The 19,852-nt window shown below is 44.5% G+C and overlaps 1 protein-coding gene across 1 annotated transcript in view; it reads right to left on the bottom strand.

Annotated features, from left to right (window-relative positions):
• The window catches only part of sms (spermine synthase), a 190,616-nt gene that overhangs the window by 46,084 nt on the left and 124,680 nt on the right, over window positions 1–19,852 (bottom strand). Inside the window, exons 8-9 of the mRNA XM_038802847.1 lie at window positions 13,836–13,950; window positions 8,451–8,530 (exon numbers count right to left, since the gene is read on the bottom strand). Of these exons, the coding sequence (XP_038658775.1) occupies window positions 8,451–8,530; window positions 13,836–13,950 (195 nt within the window). The remainder of the gene's footprint in view (window positions 1–8,450; window positions 8,531–13,835; window positions 13,951–19,852) is intronic.

Raw genomic sequence — 19,852 nt, 5'->3', positions numbered from 1 at the left:
ACAGGGAATCTAATATACGGGTAGTTAGGAGCTGGGCGGGTGGGTAGTTGGGTATGTTGTTGTGATGTGATTGCGTGTGTCCGTCCGCTCGGGTGTTTAGAATGTTAAATTGTTAAACTGTGAAAATTACAAATGCTTCAATAAAATGTTTTGAAAAAAAAAATTCCCCTGTTTCTGACTGTAATCTTGTCTTCACCAATCTTTTTCTCTTCATGTACCTATATAAACTTTTACAGACAGTTTTTATGCCCCCTTCAAGCCTACGCTTGTACTCATTTTCCCCTTCTTCATAAATCCCTTGGTCCTTCTTGGATGAGTTCTAAACTGCTCCCAATCCTCAAACCTTCTGTTTACCGTGGCCACTTTGTATGCTTCTTCCTTGGAGCACCTAATATTACTAATTTGCCTTATAAGCCATGGATTGGCCACCCGTCTAATTTTACTTTTCTGTCAGACAAGAATAAATAATTGTTGCAGTTTCCCCCATGCACTCCTTGAATGTTTGCCATTGCCTATCACAGTCATCCCTTTAAGTAATGTTTGGCTCATCCCCAAGGAGTCTCGCGCACCTAGACTGCCAATGTTTCTGTTCTCATTATAGAGTACCAAGTCTAGATGACCTGTTTACTATCTGTCTCCTCAATGTATTGGTCCATAAACCCATACTGGATTAAACTGTTATAAACTTGGTGTGAGAACCTGCTCGTAGCCCACACCCAGATTGTCAATGTTTCCGTGTCATTACACAGTATCAAGTCTAGAATAACCTGTTCTCCAGTTGGTTCCTCACCGTATTGGTCCAGAAAACCATCCTGGATTAAACTGTTACAGATCTGGTGCGAGAACCAGATCACAGTCTTTCAAACACAAGCCTTTTAGGGCAGTATGGTAGCACAGTGGTTAGCACGGTTACTTCACAGTGCCAGGGTCCCAGGTTCAATTGCGGCCTTGGGTTACTGTCTGTGTGGCGTCTGCACGTTCTCCCAGTATCTGTGTGGGTTTCCTCCGGGTGCTCTGTTTTCCTCCCACAGTCCAAAGATGTGCAGGTTAGGTGGATTGGCCATGCTAAATTGCCCTCAGTGTCCAAAAAGTTTAAGTGGGGTTGCTGGAATAGGGTGGAGGTGTGAGGCTTAAAAGGGGTGCTCTTTCCAAGGGCCGGTGCAGACTCGATGGGCTAAATGGCCTCCCTGTGCACTGTAATTTCTATGTTCTATGTTCAAACCAGTAGTCTCCTTCACAGATCTGGCTACTGCCTGCAGTCTTTTAAATACTGCCTTTCACAGGTCTGGCTGGAAGCCTTTTAAATCGCCTGGCAGAGGGACAGCTGAGAGAGTGTGCCTTATTTGTGCTTCAGGCTTGGATCTTTCACAGAACTGACAAAATGGGATCTGCTTCTCCTGTTCTAGAAGTTTCTGAAAAGCTCCACCAATCCCAAACGAGAGTCGGTCCAAGGCCCAGATTTCAAACTAGTTGATTGACTGCTTGTCAAGTCCATCAACATGACATCTGTTTGCCAGAGAGCATACAGAATTAGAGTTCATCTGCCCGCTCAGTACACTGCGATTCTGTAATATAACCAGAGGCATCTGATGTTTGATAATGCTCAACAAAGATATATTCTAATGAGAAAGTGAATCTCTTGGAGATGAATTCACCATACTCCGTTAACTAAGGAATTAAGAGTTTTGAGGCTCCTTTTCTTGTTATAAATTGAACTTGCGCAAGAGTGAGTGTTTCCATTCTCACAAAGATGAAGATGGCACAAAGGAACTGGCTGAAGTCTGCACCTGATGTGCGCATTGCCCTCTACTCATTTAAACTTGGTGAGGTTGTCAGAACCAAGCAGGCTCCCCTTTCGCATTAAAGGTAAGCGAATGTGGCGTGGGCCGCGAAGGTCAGCTGGCTGGCAAAAATGGTTTTAGAGAAAAAAAATTTATTTAAAAACTGTTCTGGAGGACCCTTAGCTACAACTGGCCTTCTCCCCATGCTCATAATTGTAGCCCTGGAGCATTGTAACTGATGTACAGCCTGACCAGTGGACACCAGCTCTAACTGGGTTTGTACTTTTTGTCCTGTTTGGCAGCAGCTCCAGAGTAGGATCAAGTGAGTATTGATGGTCCACCTCTAGGATGGAATTCACCAGCCTCTGCTGCTCCAACCTCACCATCTTGAGAATATACTATAAGAACTAATTTTGTCCCTAATGACAGTCTGAAGAGCCTCCCAAAGCTTGGAGGGAAAGATTGGCATGGAGGGAAAGATTGAGTCTGACTTGTTTGGTTTAATATAATCCTCTATGGTAGTAGACAAACGCTCATAAAATGTATTGTCTGACAATCCCCAGGTGGGCGTTGGGCAGGATCGGACTCTAACAGTAGGACGACAAAAACGTGGATCGTGGTCGGAGATCACAATCACCGAGTACTCAGCCGCAACTGCCAAAGAAAGGGCAGCACTATTAACAATAAAATAATCAATGCGAGAATACATAGGATGGACACAAGATCATAAAATTTCTACAGTGCAGGAGGCCATTCAGCCCATTCAGTTTGCACCGGCCCTTGGAAAGAGCATCACCCCCCCCCCCCCCTCCCCACCCCCTCCGTAACCACACCTAACCCGTTGGACACTAAGTGAAAATTTAACATGGCCAAGAAGGCAGCACGGTGACGCAGTGATTAGTGCTGCTACCTCACGGCGTCGAGGTCCCAGGTTCGATCCCAGCTCTCGGTAACTGCAGTGTGGAGTTTGCACATTCTCCCAGTGTTTTCGTAGGTTTTGCCCCCACAACCCAAAGATGTGCAGGGTAGGTGGATTGGCCACGCTAAATTGCCCCTTAATTGGAAAAAATTAATGGAGTACTCTAAAATGATAATAAAAAAATTTAGCATGGCCAATCCACATGACCGGCACATCACGACTGCGAGGAGAAACCAGAGCACTCGGAGGAAACCCACACAGACAACCCACAGTGCAAACTCAACACAGACAGTTACCCGAGGGCGGAATTGAACCCAGGTCCTTGGCGCAGTGAGGCAGCAGTGCTAACCACTGTGCCACCGTATGAGGGAAAAAAAGAAAATCCTTATTGCTCAGGTGCAAAAAAGATGCCAGGGATCCAACCCTACATCTATGCCATAACAGAGGACAAAGCCCTGACCATCCTGGATGGGACAAAAGATTTAGGTTTGGAATGATCCAATTTAGGGTCCATAACACATTTCAAGTCGCCTTCACGAACCACCTAATGCGAGTACAGGTTGGGGAGAGAGTTCAAAAGAGAATTGATAATATTCGTGTCATCCCAATTAGGAACTTAATACTGGAGTGCTCATCAGGGAGCCACAAACATAATAGAAAGACCATTAGAGTTGGCTATAATCAGAGGAGGATGATAACTGAATTCTCCTGTTAATTAAAACTGCCGTGACCCTGGTCCTGCCATTAAAACTGGAGTGAAAAACCTGCCCACTCTCACATAACCTGGTCTGGTTCTTGACACGCAAGTGGATTTCCTGCAAGAAGACAACATCAGAGTTTAGGCTATTAAGATGGACGAATGCCCTCGACCGTTTTACTGGGCCATTAAGACCCCAAACATTCCAGGTAACCAAACGAATTGGAGTTCTCCCCCCACTCCTTAACCAGAGTCAGCCATTCCCAAAGAAAAATACCAAAAAAGAGACATTGAAAAGGAGTAAAGAAATACACCCAAGATGACCACCAAGCTAAGTTAGAGGACTCAACAAAGAAGAACCAACAGACACCATCAGCAAACTAACACTAAAACACCTCTCCCCCCGCGACCTCAAAAACGCCACATTGAAACACTAAAAATCAATACCGTATACAAAAACCTACAGCTAACTAAACACAACTATGCACTTTAAGCGCATTCTCAAACCTATTGTGAAGAGCTGCAGAAAACCCTCCGTCCCCGCTTCCATTAACCCCTTTGTTAACAGAGAGACTCCCAACTAGAAAGTAACATCTTACCTCGTTTACAACGCCAATTCAGTGTCTAATTATCAAGCCCAACAACAATGATGAAAAGAGGAAGAGAAAATTAAACTGATAACAAAGAAAAAAGGACCAAATAGCAGAAAACCCTCAAATTTAACCAACGGTGTTGTGAGCATGCCCAAACTCCAAACATGAAAAAAGCACAAAATATGAAGTGCCCCTCCACATGGCCATAAAATATGTTTAACATAGTTTAAACAGTGCCCAGTTCGAGCTTCGAAGAAATGGAGTCTGTAACTTTCGGCACATCAAAAAAGCGTGCCTTTTCCCCAACAGTCACACGAAGGCAAGCCGGGTAAACCATTCCAAATCTGACTCCATTTCCATACAAGGTCGCTCTCACTCCATTGAAAACAGCTCTTTCTTTTGCCAGGTCCGCACTCAGATTGACTAAATCCTATTTGATGGACTAAATCAGTACACCCCCCTCCCCTCCAAGTCTGATTCTCCAATTTACATGCTTCATATGGCAGGAGCACTACCTTGCAAAATTCACTTCAATAGTCTATCACACATTCATTGCATAACTTTCCACACTCATCCTCTTCACACTCACTTTGACATTTGCAGATGATACTAAGATTGCTGGAGTAGTGACGAAGATTGTCAGAGAATTACAGCAGGATATACACACGCTGCAGAATTGGGTGGAGAAATGGCAGATGTAATTTAACCGGACAAATGCGAGATGATGCATTTTGGTAGATCCAATTCAGGTGGGAGCTATAAAATAAATGGCAGAACCATCAGGAGCATAGACACAGAGATCTGGGTGTGTAGGTCCACAGATCCTTAAAAGTGGCAGCACAGGTGGAAATGGTGGCAAAGACAGTATATGGCATGTTTGCCTTCGTTGGACAGGGCATTGAGTATAAAAGTTTGCAAATTGTGTTACGGTTATATAGAATGTTGGTGAGGACACATTTGGAATACTGGGTCTAATTCTGGTCACCACAATACCAGAAGGACGTGGAGATGTTGGAGAGAGTACAAAAAAGGTTTACCAGGATGGTACGGAGCGTATTACCAATGAGGAGAGATTGAATAAACAGGGATTGTACTCCCTAGAGAGATAGAGGCTGAGGGGTGACCTGATAGAAGTTTATAAAATTTTGAGGGGTATAGATAGGGTGAACAGTTGGAGGCTTTTTCCCAGGGTGGAAATGACAATTACAAGGGGGCAAAGTTCAAAGTGAGGGGGGATAGTGGAGATGTGTGTGGGAAGTTTTTTTTACACAGAGGGTGGTGGTGGCCTGGAATGCACTGCCAAGGGAGGTGGTTGAGGCAGATACTTTAGCGCCCTTAAGACTTATCTGGATAAGACACATGAACAGAGAGGGTATAGAGGGACACAGGTGGTTGGTCCAGATGGGACACGTGATCTTCGCAGGCTTGGGAGGCCCAAAGGATCTGTTCCTGTGCTGTACTGTTCTTTTTTCTTTGTTCATAACCTTAAGGAGCAGAGAAACTTGAGAGGTGCAACACTTTAATTTTTTTTCATGCTTCATATGGCAGGAGCACTATGGGGCCGGTCGGTTTAGCTCAGTTGGCTAGACAGCTGGTTTGTGATGCAGAGCGAGGCCAATCAATTCCCGTACCAGCTGGGGTTATTCATGGAGGCCCCTCCTTCTCAACCTTGCCCCTCGCCTGAGGTGTGGTAGTCCTCAGGTTAAATCACCAGCAGTCAGCTCTCCCCCTCAAAGGGGAAAGCAGTCAATGATCATCTGGGACTACAACGACTTCACTTTAACACAGAACTGGAATATTGCTGATGAGAGACACGTTGGTGAAGCTTTTTGTCCTGTACTCATCAGGACAAATACAAATGCAAGAATGCCAAATTTCAAACACTCAAAAATTTACACGACAGGAATAAAGGTCCATATATTCAGCACTTTTTTCTCCTATCGTACAAATTATGAACCTTTGAAATTTGGCAGAATGGTGTTTGTCTTGGATGTCTGCAGGATGAAATGATTCGACAACATCTCTCTCCAACAAAATTCAAGTTAACAGTGACAGAGATTTAATGTACCTGCCTCATTACAAGATAAAGATCCAGCATTTTTTAATTTATTCAGTGTATAGGATATAGCCACTGACACAGACTACATCCACCATTATCATAATATGTAGTTTGCACCATTCTCACCTTTGTTAGATAAACATTTGCCTCAGTAAAGACTCTCCACTCTTCTCTCTGGTGCTTTGCAGCCAATTAAGTACTTTTGAAACATAGTTGCTGACGTAATGTAGGCTGTGCAGCACACAACAAGGTCCCATAATAACTAGATAATGAACTGTGGAAACCTGCCCTGCTCTTCTTTGAACTAATACAATGAGATCTTTTCCATTCTATCAATCAGGCAGATAAGGTCCAAACAATTTGCAAAATAGAAAATGAATAAAAATAGTCAAACATGGATATACAGAAGTTCACCATGTATTCTTCAGCCTATTACGATATCAAAGCAAATATATCTACCCGATATGCCATGTGTTCAGAATGTTTGGTTGTACATCAAAAGATACCTCGCTCAACATTACTGCACAGACTGGTCGCCACCTGGTGCATACTAGCTGTAATGCATTTAAATGGCATCTACAGAGCCCACAGTAATAAAAGGCTGCGCTCACTGCTACCACAACTGCAGAGGATGCACTCACCAAACATTGCAGTGATAATGCCCATCATGTCACTACCAGTGATGCAGCAGTACCCGCAAAAAACACCATTTTGGATGCCAGCCAATCGCTGCCCCATTCCCAACCCCGAGTCACCTCACTTGCCACCCTGCTCGCTGGCACATCTTGGGCCTGGCTTGCTGCCCTGTTCACCACCCACTTGTCACCGCACTTCCAAATCTTTTGCCCTCGCTGCGTCGCCTTCCATACAAAGTGGCAAGCAGGGTTGGCGAGAGGCAGCCACAGCGAACAGGGCAGTAGCCACAACGGTGATATCAGTGGCACTGATCTCCTGTCCCTGAGTTGTGGCAGGAAATACAATGGTAAAATGAACCTCTGAATAAACGTAATCCACATATACTTATAAACTCTGGAAAGAAAATCTTGCAGGGTGTTTCACAGATCAGTGTCTACCACCAGAGGCAGAATTAAAGAAATGCCCAGAGAATTCCAGGTAATTTCTCCTTGGATTCTGCAGTTCTCACTATTCTTGTGGTTTGGCCAGTGCCTCCTCTGATGGTTGCCAGTTGAAACTAGAAACCTTTAGTGTGTAAATCACAGTGACAAACTATCGCCCATTACTGTGGATGATGAAAATTTTGAACAAAACATAAATCAATGTACAAAAGATCAATTAGATCACTGGTGCCTCGAAACACATCAAAATTACCATCTCAATAAAATACACCGTCCGTATCGATATCACAGGCAGCAGGGTAGCACAAGTGGATAGCACTGCGGCTTCATAGACCTAGGGTCCCAGGTTCGATTCCCTGCTGGGTCACTGTCTGTGCGGAGTCTGCACAGAACTGTGTCTGTGTGGGTTTCCTCCCGGTACTCCGGTTTCCTCCCACAGTCCAAAGACATGCAGTTTAGGTGGATTGGCCATGCTAAAGTGCCCTTAGTGAGCAAAAAGGTTAGGAGGGGTTATTGGGTTACGGGGATAGGGTGGTACAGTCTTTATGGGCCGAATGGCCTCCTTCTGCACTGTATGTTCTATGATATCCATATTCTGTTACTTAAATGATCCAAGGATGAGAGAAAGGGAGCAAAAATAATCCTGAGTCTTTGTTTAAAAGTTAAACTGGTTAGGTAATTTTAAACTATTTGCTATAAGGTAGTATGAGAAATTAATCCGAGTCTCAGAGCCGACTTTGGACCTTCAGCTGCAGACATGCTGGCTGAAAGGTGAACTTCAGCCAGCTTGGCCACTCAAGAACATGCGCTTACGATGAATCATACTAACTGAAGGTGACTGTCAAGGTGGACCAGACAAAAGTGTGAACCCCAGGGGTGTAAGAGTTTCCAGTTTGGCCGCAGTTGATCATTTTTGGTACGAACTCCAGCCTTATTGAAAAGTGATTCCTCAATAGTGTCAATCCAACACCGGAGTGCCCCGATTTTAAACTCCTGAAGGTGTCCCAAACCTATTTGTGCCCAAATGTGAAAAATGGGGCAAATGAGAAATGTCCTGTACAGGAATTACATTGAATAAACTAGCATAATCAAGCAGAAACTCCAGGCCTCCCCCCTTAATATGGTTGGAATGAGAAGATTCTTGTTGGAGACTCGCTCTTCTGAACATGCCAATCGTTATCAAAAAACAACTTCACACATCAATTAACTTTCTTCTACCAGTATTATTCATGTATATCATACAATGCTCAATGGTCAATTACTCATTTTTAAATGATTATTGTTGCTATGAGCAGAACAGAAATGGGAATGCAAGACTACCCTACCTGTGTAAAATACTTTCCAGTGGGTTTCAAAACCTTCACAGCAAGGTCGAGAATAAGTCGCAAAAAGTCCCACGTTGATTCTGGGGCAGAAAGAGATGTGTTACACTGTAATTTTTTAAAATTTCAATAAGATTTGGATTCATTAAAGCACAATCAAAATACAAAGTCAAAGTAAAAGCCAGAATTATCAACCACTGCATACCGTAAAAGCTACGTTCCCTAACCGCAGACTCCGAACTGTCTCTCTCTGGCTATTACTTAAGGCTGGCCAGGCCAACTGCAACCTCTGCATTCTTTTAGACTGAGTCGAGCTTCCAGCCTCATATCCTTCCCATCATCAAGACCTCCTAAATCCACCTTCATTTCATTGCCCAATTCCATATCTGCATTGGCCCATCTGCTGCAGAAACCCTTATCCATGTTTTAGCTGCCTCTAAGGCTGGATTGTTCAAATGCCCTCGCAGCTAACCTCCTCCTTCCATCCAACACTGTGCCTAGCTCACACCAAGTCGTAATCCCCATCACCACCATGCTCATTGACCAACATTGGTTCCTGGTCTGGCAGTACCTTCATTTTAAAATTCTCATTCTGGTTTTCCAATCCCTCCATGGCTTTGCCCCTCCCTGTATCTATCAATTCCTTTCGCCATACAAAACCTCCAGGATCACTGCATTTCTCCAATTTTCGCTCTTGTGCGTCCTCAATCTTTTGTTGCTCAACCATTGGCAACTTTGTCTTCAATTGTTTGGGCCTCAAGCTCTGACGGGGCAAAATGGCTTGCTCCTACTTCTTATTCTCCTGTGTATTTATGGTCTCTCAACACAGCAGTTACCAGGAGCTGCACAAAGTTCACTTCAAACACTCAAGTCCTGGTATTTTGTCCACTCAGACGAATGCAGAGATGGCGAATTTACACCATCCATTCTTATACTAAGCTGAACTGTAAATGTCTACGGAACTGTAATCGCTGCTGTTTAATTCAGGCCCAACTTGATCAGCCAACAAACAGCAGCACTTTCTCAAGTGATGATGACAGCAGGGCCTGCAGGATGAGAGAGGCCACATCCTTCCCATTGGCTCAGTAAGCACTGGAGACAGACGAGGACTCAAGCAGCTGTCTGTGACATTTACCAAGTTAGTTAAACTCAATGAGGTCAATGGAAGGTACCGAGTTAAAGGTGGTGAAATAATAAATGAAAACAGCCAACGTTTCTGTGCCTGATCATTATCCATCGATCCTGCAGAGATTTGCATGTGTGAGAACGTTGGGGTAAGATCATAAGAAATAGGAACAGGAATAGGCTGTTGGGCCCCTCGAGTCTGCTCCGCTATTCAAGAGGATCATGGCTGATCCGACCTTCCTCATGATAGAGTTCAGTTGGTGATGCCCCATATGGTCAAATGCCCAGCAAACACAATGGGAGGGTTTCATCCCCACTTGATGAGGATACTCAAAGATGACCAATTAACCATTAGCAGAAGTGAAGACTTATAGCTGTGGACCCATAAATTGCAGATGACCAAGGTGGAATGCTGATGCACTCTTCAGATTTAATGGGAAAGATAAAATTGTCACAGCTGAGAGAGACATGACCACAGTGACCATTATGAAAATGTTTTTCCCCAAATACAGCAAACTGCTACATAGCAGGAAAATTGACGTTTAAATGCACATCTGACTTATAGTCACATAAAAGAACTGATTCTAACATGAATTAAGAGTCAAAGTAATTCAATTTAACTGCAATGCTGACTGCTACTCATATCCTAACTTGCACTTGGATCATTTCAAAAGTGAAGAATGAAGAATCCAGAACAGCAAAGGGAAGAAAAATAAGCAAATCCTGCACTCCAGATCCCACCATCTCATGCGATGTCCTGCCCTATGTGCCCAAAGATCTGCGGGTCGAGAATTGGCCGAATTAGTGAAATGGAGACTCATTGCAGAAACAAGCTAGTAAAATAAAAAGACTGCAAAGTATTACATTTTGAGAATGGAATATTGAAAGAAGTGGTGAATAGTAAGACACAATAGTAAGAACACTAAGGTTACAGATAGAGATCTTCAAAGGTAGACTTGTAGGTAGAAAAAGTCATGAAAGTACATATGATATTCTGGGTTTTATACAGATAGATACTGAATATAAAAACACAGCAGTGATACCGAAAAGTTGCAGCCGTCTCTCTGCTGGAACAAGGAAGGGCAAGGAATGTTCAAAACTGGAAAAAGTCCAAGTATTAGCAATTAAAGATTACATAGTTGACAATCAACAAAAGGTCCAGGATGATCACTAGAAGAATAGGGGTTATGGGTACCTTGGGGCATACTGTAAACATAATTAAAGAAGGAATTGGTTAGTAAAGGTTAAGTATTTATAGAGTGCTTTTCATCACCTCAGGATGTTCCCGAGCAGTTCACTGCAAATTAAATACTTTTGAAGTATAGGAAGATGATAAAAAGGTATGGGTGGGGGTGGGGGTGAAACAGACAACTCCAATAGAAGGTTGTTACAGTATAGGCAAAATGTAATGTCATTCAGGTTCAACCTGTAGCTACAGTGTTGAATCGGAAATGGTGCACAGGTCAAAATCTGCTGTCCAGAAACAACCCACATTTAGACTTCATGGTGCTCGTATTCATAGCTCACACTAACACCTGAATATTGTGCTCACAAAGCACAACAGTTTTCTGGATGCGTGCCCCAACACAAGGACTGCCTCCCACCTCCTGACTGCGTGCAGCCTTGCTAGCGAGTAGCTCTCATTTCAAAGCTAGGATTCTCAAACATGCAGAGACCTGCTGGTCTGAGCTCACATGACATTCCTCTCCCATTACAGAGGGAGACAAGTAGATTCATGACCTATAGAGGAAGAACAAAGGTTTTCACTTAACTCATGTTTGCCTGCACTTAAGTTGAAAGATGACATGATGAACTTCATATATTTTGAAAAACTAATGGGTTAAAACAGTGATTCCCAACCTTTTCAGTAACATGGCACACCCACTTTTTTCTTTTCAACTGAATCGACTGCTCATAAACTTTCATTTACTATGGTTACAGTCTTACTAGAGGTTTGCAACATAGTCCATACAACAAGCTAAATAAGGATCAAATGCTAGAATTGCTCTTTGACAGCAAGCACACACATTTTCAAAATCAGTTCAACTCAACTATTTCTAACTATTCATAGCCCTAAATTGGTTTGCCAACTTCTCTCTGCAAATGAGACATTAAGGGGGCAAAGGGCATCTCCTGTTCATGAAATTCAAAGGCCAGATAGTTCTCATTATAGCATCACTGAACATTTTGCTTTTTTCTTGGGGTTCAGGTGTTTCATAAACAACTAAATAAGCGGAGGAATCAAACATACCCTCTGATCCAGCAAAGAAATGTGGAGGGAGCCAATTCCACTGCGTCTGCTAACTTGTTCTGTTTTGTTTTACTATCAATAAAAAAACCGCACCAACGCCATTGCTTGGTTTCTATGGGGACTAGTAAAAACTATCAAGTCATCGCAATTTCACTCTGGCACAGCGTTTAGAATATTCACATTTTAGAATCAAAAGACTAATACTTCACTTTTAAAGTCTTAACAATTAATTTTCACAAGTTTTATGAGTTGTAATTTTGGCTGAAGTGAATATTGTTTCAGATGAAACATGTTTATTTTACACTGATTTTCATTAACCTTTGTACAAAATGTCACAGCACACTTGGACAGTTCTCATGCACAGCAGTATGTTGCACACTGGTTGAAAACCACTGGTTTAAAGTTATGATAAAGCAACTGATTAAAGTCAAGCAGTTTGAAATAATTGGAGTAAGTGTGGACCATGCTCTAAAGAATGTATTATGACTTGGGTCAAATTAAATTCCAAAACTTACCTGATTGAGATAGTCAGCTCCTTGTCTGGAGAGGACACGTCAGACTGCAGGATTTAGGCTGCTCCCTTTTCTTCCCATTTCACTCACCTTCATCACCTTTGGATATTCCTTAAATTATTTTTGTGCAAGATTCAACTCCATCCTCTCATTTGGCACAGATCAATGTCCTTCCTGCAGTCTTCAGGTGCTTATGCAGCATTTGAAACTGGGAATATCTGAGTGCATTTACTGCCATGTACAAGAAGATGCAAGAGCTGCAAGACTGATGGTTTTGCACAGAGGAGTAGGAAATGTGGGCTGTGCTGATGGCCAAACCTCATGTCACAAAATCCTGGGCGTTTAGCCTTGTCAGATTTCATAAAGAACACAAGGCGATATAAATAAAGTGCATCAGCTTGGCCACCACTTTTCGCCAGGAATGCTGCAATGTCATCCTCTATGGAGTGCTAAATAAGGCAATCTTTGTTTCATCCATCTCAAATTCATCAGCCACCAAAGCAAAGGATCAGGAGCAATTAGAATCAGTTACTTGCGACATAGAATTGTCTATTGCTTCAAGTTCACCTTCCCAGGGTTGCATATTCCAAAAATATTGTGGATTGCACATAAAGTTGTGCCACACAGAGAGCATCTTCAAATGGTAGCAGTCTCTGCCAAGGCCAGCTCCCTCTGTACGTGCAAACTTCAGACCCACTGAAGACAGTCTCAATGGGTATGCCAACTTGCAAAGGACACAATAAACATGAAAATTTTCTCTTCAAACTATTCCCCGTGCCCTTTTTTAATCTATGGGTCTTATATTCTGCACATCGTTCAATGAATTATGCAACAGGTCAAATCAGTTGGTGAAATGCATTGAAACTGCACTTTTTTTGTTGTTACTCTCAGTTGCACCACATGATCTTCCTTGACCTTTCTTTCAACTGAGAACACATTCCAACCATTTCCAACATCTGTGACTTTATAAGCAGCCTTGTTCTCAGGATGGAAACATAACTAGAGGGTTGTGGGAGGCACAGTGGCATAGTGGTTAGCACTGCAGCCTCACGGCGCCGACGACCCGGGTTCAATTCCGGTTCTGAGTCACTGTCCACGTGAAGCTTGCACATTTGCCCTGTGTCTGCGTGGGTCTCACCCCCACAACCCAAAGATGTCAGGGTAGGTGGATTGGCCACACTTAACTGCCCCTCAATTGAAAAAAAAAAGAATTGGGGACTCTAAATTTATATTTAAAAAATAACTAGAGGGTCAGTACTGAAAAGTTGCTGTCACAAAAATAATTTGTGCACCAGCATGCTCCAGTACTCAACCAGAAAATACCCACATTCTGTAACTGCAACAAGGTTAACAATTAAACCACTTCCAACAAATAGGAGGCCACTTGTATTTTTCTGGAACCTATGGTTTGGAATAAAATAAATGGAGGCAATCTAAACAGAAATTATAGAATTGAAAGATGAATAGCTGGGATGATATAAAATTAATTGACGTACTTACCTTCTTCTGGAGATGTAGAGATAGGAACTGCAGTTAGATCATTAATAACATAATCAAACAGCCTTCCTTCTTCAGCATACGTCTTCAGCACTGGAACGCAATCTTCGACCAACACCTGAAAAATGACCATTTTTGAACACATGAAAATACAAATAGGAGGTCAGCCATACGAAACCACTGAACCTGCTCTGCCATTTAGTAAGATCATGACTGAATTTCTACAACATTACCACTTTCCCAATTGATGCCCTTGTTCCTGGGTTCCCTTAGTGCCCAAAAAATATATTGATGTCTATCTTGAATATTCTGAGCAACTGAACACCCACAGAATTCCAAAGATTCACAACTCTGAAAAAAATATTTCTCCTCATCTCAGTCCCAAGTGGCTTCCTCCTTATTTTGAAATTGTACTAGACTCCCAACCAAGGGAACATCTTACCTGTATCTACCCTATCTATTCCTTTTTAAATATTTTTTAGGTTTCAATGAGATCACCTTTCATTCTTTGAAACTCTCAGAGAACACTGGCCCAGTTTCCTCAAATCTTTCTTCATAAGAAAATCCTGCCATCCCCAGAACAACTCTGGTGAACCTTCGTTTTACTTCTTCTAAGGTAATAATATCCTTTCTGAGGTAAGGGTACCAAAACTGCACACAATTCTCCAGGTGCTGTCTAACCAAGCATCGATACAATTGAAGCAAGACTCCACTAACTCCTGTACTCAGATCCTCTTGTGATGAAGGCTGACATACCACCAGTGTTCCTAATTGCTTGCTACATTTGCATGTTAGTTTTTAGTGACTTATTGACGAGGACACCCAGGCCCATTTGGACACTCGCACGCCCCAACTTCTCACTATTTAAGAAATAGTGGAGGATTTCACATTTATTCAATCTGCCATGTTCTGGCACATTCACTCAGTCTGTCCAAGTCCCCTTGAAGCCTCCTTGCATCCTCCTGAACTCACATTTCCATCTCACTTTGCATCATCCGCAACTGGAAATATTAGATTTGGCCCCCATTTCCAAATCATTGATAGACATTGTGAACAGCTGCGGGCCCGAGTACTGATCCTTCGGTAACCAACTATGTGAGAATGGTCTATTTTCTGCTTGTTAACTAATCCTTAATCGCGGGCAGCACAATGGTACAGTGGTTAGCACTGTTGTCTCACGGCGCCGAGGTCCCAGGTTCGATCCTGGCTCTGGGTCATTGTCCGTATGGAGTTTGCACATTCTCCTCGTGTTTGCGTGGGTTTCGCCCCCACAACCCAAAGATGTGCAGGTTAGGTGGATTGGCCATGCTAAATTGCCCCTTAATTGGAAAAAATGTTGGGCACTCTAAAATTTAAAAAAGTAATCTTTAATCCATTTCAGAATATTACCTCCTATCCCATAGGCTTGAATTTTGCTAACCAACCTCCTGTGGGGAGCTTTCAAAGCCTTCTGAAAATCTAAGTACACTACCTTCAACAACTCCCCTTCTTCAATTCAGTTAGTAACATCCTCAAAAAAACTCCAACAGATTTGTCAAATATGACTTCCCATTCCTCAGTTACATTTCAAAAGCTAATTTGTTAACCAATATTCCTTTCATAAAACCAGTGACTATTTTTCGAATAATAGATTCCAGCATTTTGCTGACCAATGTTGTCAGGCTGACTGGCCTCTGTTGGTTCTCTGTTTTCTCTCTCCCTCCTTTGAACAACAAGGATACAATCGCTATCTTCCGATCCACTAAGAAAATTCTAGCATCCAAGAAATTCAGGGAATCCAAAACCAATTATCTACTTTCTCTGCAGTTGCCTTTTTCAAAATGCAAGTCATCTGGTCAAGAGAATTTTTTTTTTTTTTTTTAATATAATTTTTATTGGAATTTTTTACAGAAAATATAAAACATAACGACAAACAATGAAATGCAACAAAATAACCCATAATAACTGTGACACCCCAGACCGTATCGGCGCATGTATCACATCCCCCCACCCCCCCAACCCTAAAGAACAACAAAAGAACTTAAAAAATATTAAAATTAAATAAACAAACAGTCATTGTCGGCCCCCCCCTTTTCCCTCCCCGGGTTGCTGCTGCTGCTGTCCCCGTACCCTATCGTTGAGCCAGAAAGTCGAGAAAAGGCTGCCACCGCCTAAAGAACCCTTGTACCGACCCTCTCAGGGCGAATTTGACCTTCTCTAGCTTAATGAAACCCGCCATGTCATTGATCCAGGTCTCCATGCTTGGGGGCCTCGCATCCTTCCATTGTAGCAAGATCCTTCGCCGGGCTACTAGGGACGCAAAGGCCAGCACACCGGCCTCTTCGCCTCCTGCACTCCCGGCTCCACCCCAACCCCAAAAATCGCGAGTCCCCACCTGGCTTGACCCTGGATCCCACCACCCTCGACACCGTCCTCGCCACCCCCCTTCCAGAACTCCTCCAGTGCCGGGCATGCCCAGAACATATGGGCATGGTTCGCTGGACTCCCCGAGCACCTGACACACCTGTCCTCACCCCCAAGAACCTACTCATCCTCGTCCCAGTCATGTGGCTCGGTGCAGCACCTTGAATTGGATGAGGCTAAGCCGCGCACACGAGGAGGAAGAATTAACCCTCTCCAGGGCATCAGCCCATGTCCCGTCTTCGATCTGTTCCCCCAGTTCCCCCTCCCACTTCGTTTTCAGCTCCTCTACTGACGCCTCCTCCGCCTCCTGCATAACCTTGTAGATACCAGTGACGCCACTGTTTAAAAAAGGAGGTAGGCAGAAAGCAGGAAATTATAGGCCAGTGAGTTTAACTTCGGTAATAGGGAAGATGCTGGAATCTATCATCAAGGAAGAAATTGCGAGGCATCTGGATAGAAATTGTCCCATTGGGCAGACGCAGCATGGGTTTCGTAAAAGGCAGGTCGTGCCTAACTAATTTAGTGGAATTTTTTGAGGACATTACCAGTGCAGTAGATAACGGGGAGCCGATGGATGTGGTATATCTGGATTTCCAGAAAGCCTTTGACAAGGTGCCACACAAAAGGTTGCTGCATAAGATAAAGATGCAAGGCATTAAGGGTAAAGTAGTAGCATGGATAGAGGATTGGTTAATTAATAGAAAGCAAAGAGTTGGGATAAATGGGTGTTTCTCTGGTTGGCAATCAGTAGCTAGTGGTGTCCCTCAGGGATCCGTGTTGGGCCACAATTGTTCACAATTTACATTGATGATTTGGAGTTGGGGACCAAGGGCAATGTGTCCAAGTTTGCAGATGACACTAAGATGAGTGGTAAAGCGAAAGTGCAGAGGATACTGGAAGTCTGCAGAGGGATTTGGATAGGTTAAGTGAATGGGCTCGGGTCCGGCAGATGGAATACAATGTTGACAAATGTGAGGTTATCCATTTTGGTAGGAATAACAGCAAACGGGATTATTATTTAAACGATAAAATATTAAAGCATGCCGCTGTTCAGAGAGACTTGGGTGTGCTAGTGCATGAGTCACAGAAGGTTGGTTTACAAGTGATTAAGAAGGCAAATGGAATTTTGTCCTTCATTGCTAGAGGGATGGAGTTTAAGACTAGGGAGGTTATGTTGCAATTGTATAAGGTGTTAGTGCGGCCACACCTGGAGTATTGTGTTCAGTTTTGGTCTCCTTACTTGAGAAAGGACGTACTGGCGCTGGAGGGTGTGCAGGGGAGATTCACTAGGTTAATCCCAGAGCTGAAGGGGTTGGATTATGAGGAGAGGTTGAGTAGACTGGGACTGTACTCGTTGGAATTTAGAAGGATGAGGGGGGATCTTATAGAAACATTTAAAATTATGAAGGGAATAGATAGGATAGATGCGGGCAGGTTGTTTCCACTGGCGGGTGACAGCAGAACTAGGGGGCATAGCCTCAAAATAGGGGAAGTAGATTTAGAACTGAGTTTAGGAGGAACTTCTTCACCCAAAGGGTTGTGAATCTATGGAATTCCTTGCCCAGTGAAGCAGTTGAGGCTCCTTCATTACATGTTTTTAAGGTAAAGATAGATAGTTTTTTGAAGAATAAAGGGATTAAGGGTTATGGTGTTCGGGCCGGAAAGTGGAGCTGAGTCCACAAAAGATCAGCCATGATCTCATTGAATGGCGGAGCAGGCTGGAGGGGCCAGATGGCCTACTCCTGCTCCTAGTTCTTATGTTCTTATGTTCTTATATCAGATATCTTCCCCTCTCCGACCCAGACCCCCGAAAGCACCCTGTCGCTCACCCCCCTCGCGGGAAGCGAAGGGAATCCCTCCACCTGCCGCCTAGCAAATGCCTTTACCTGCAGATACCTGAACATGTTCCCCGGGGGGAGCCCAAATTTCTCCTCCAACTCCCCAGGCTCGCAAACCGCCCATCAATAAACAGGTCCCTCAGCTGTCTGATGCCCGCTCTGTGCCAACACTGAAATCCCCCATCAATGTTCCCCGGGACGAACCTATGGTTCCCCCTTAACGGAGCCTCCATCGAGCCCCCCACTTCTCCCCTATGTCGCCTCCACTGCCCCCAAATCTTGAGGGTAGCCGCCACCACCGGACTTGTGGTATACCTCGTAGGAGGGAACGACCACGGCGCCGTTACCAGGGCCCCCAGGCTTGTATCGCCACAGGACGCCCTCCTCCATCCGTTTCCATGCTGCCCCCTCCCCCTCCACTACCCACTTGCGCACCATCGACACATTGGCCGCCCAATAATACCCCGAGAGATTGGGTAACGCCAGCCCCCCACCATCTCTACCCCGCTCCAAGAAGACCCTCTTCACCCTCGGGGTCCCATGCGCCCAAACAAAGCTCATGATGCTGCTAGTCACCCTTCTAAAAAAGGCCCTAGGGATAAAGATGGGCAAACACTGAAAAAGTTACAAGAACCTCGGGAGAACCGTCATTTTGACGGACTGCACTCTACCCGCCAAAGATAGCGGCACCATGTCCCACCTTTTAAATTCTTCTTCCATCTGCTCCACCAGCCTGGTAAAATTAAGCTTATGGAGAGTCCCCCAACTCCTGGCCACCTGCACCCCCAGGTATCTGAAACTCTTCACTGCCCTCTTAAATGGGAGTCTCCCGATTCCCTCCTCCTGATCACCCGGGTGTACTACAAATACCTCACTCTTGCCTAAATTTAACTTATAGCCCGAGAAGCCCCCAAATTCCGCTAATAGCTCCATCACCCCCGGCATTCCCCCTTCTGGATCCGCCACATACAACAGCAGGTCGTCCGCATACAGCGATACACGATGTTCCTCCCCACCCCGCACCAGACCCCTCCATCTCCCTGACTCCCTCACGCCATAGCCAAAGGTTCAATCGCCAGTGCAAAGAGCAAGGGGGACAGGGGGCACCCCTGCCTGGTCCCACGGTAGAGCCTAAAGTACTCCGATCTCCTTCCATTGGTAACTACACTCGCCATCGGAGCCGCGTAGAGCAGCCTCACCCATTTGATGAATCCCTCCCCGAATCCGAACCGCTCCAGCACCTCCCACAGGTACCCCCACTCAACTCTATCAAATGCTTTCTCCGCATCCAGCGCCACCACTATCTCAACCTCCCCCCTCCACTGCCGGCATCATAATAACATTTAGTAGTCTCCGCACATTCGTGTTGAGCTGCCGTCCCTTGACAAATCCTGTCTGATCCTCATGTATCACCCCTGGCACACAGTCCTCTATCCTGGTGGCCAGGATCTTCGCCAGCAACTTAGCGTCAACATTGAGGAGCGAGATAGGCCTGTATGATCCACACTGCAAGGGGTCCTTATCCCGCTTCAGGATCAGAGAGATCAGTGCCCGCGACATCGTCGGGGGCAAAGCCCCCCCCTCCCATGCCTCATTGAAGGCTCGCACCAACAGGGGGCCCACCAGATCCGCATACTTTTTATAAAATTCCACCGGGAACCCGTCCGGCCCCGGCGCCTTACCTGACTGCATTTGCCCGATTCCCCTGACTAGCTCCTCCAACTCTATCGGCGCCCCCAGCCCCTCTACCAGCTCCTCTTGAACCCTTGGGAAGCATAG

This window comes from Scyliorhinus canicula, chromosome 7, assembly GCF_902713615.1.
Source record: "Scyliorhinus canicula chromosome 7, sScyCan1.1, whole genome shotgun sequence".
In the NCBI taxonomy this organism is placed as follows: Eukaryota; Metazoa; Chordata; class Chondrichthyes; order Carcharhiniformes; family Scyliorhinidae; genus Scyliorhinus; species Scyliorhinus canicula.
This window is presented reverse-complemented; position numbering and strand designations above follow the sequence as displayed.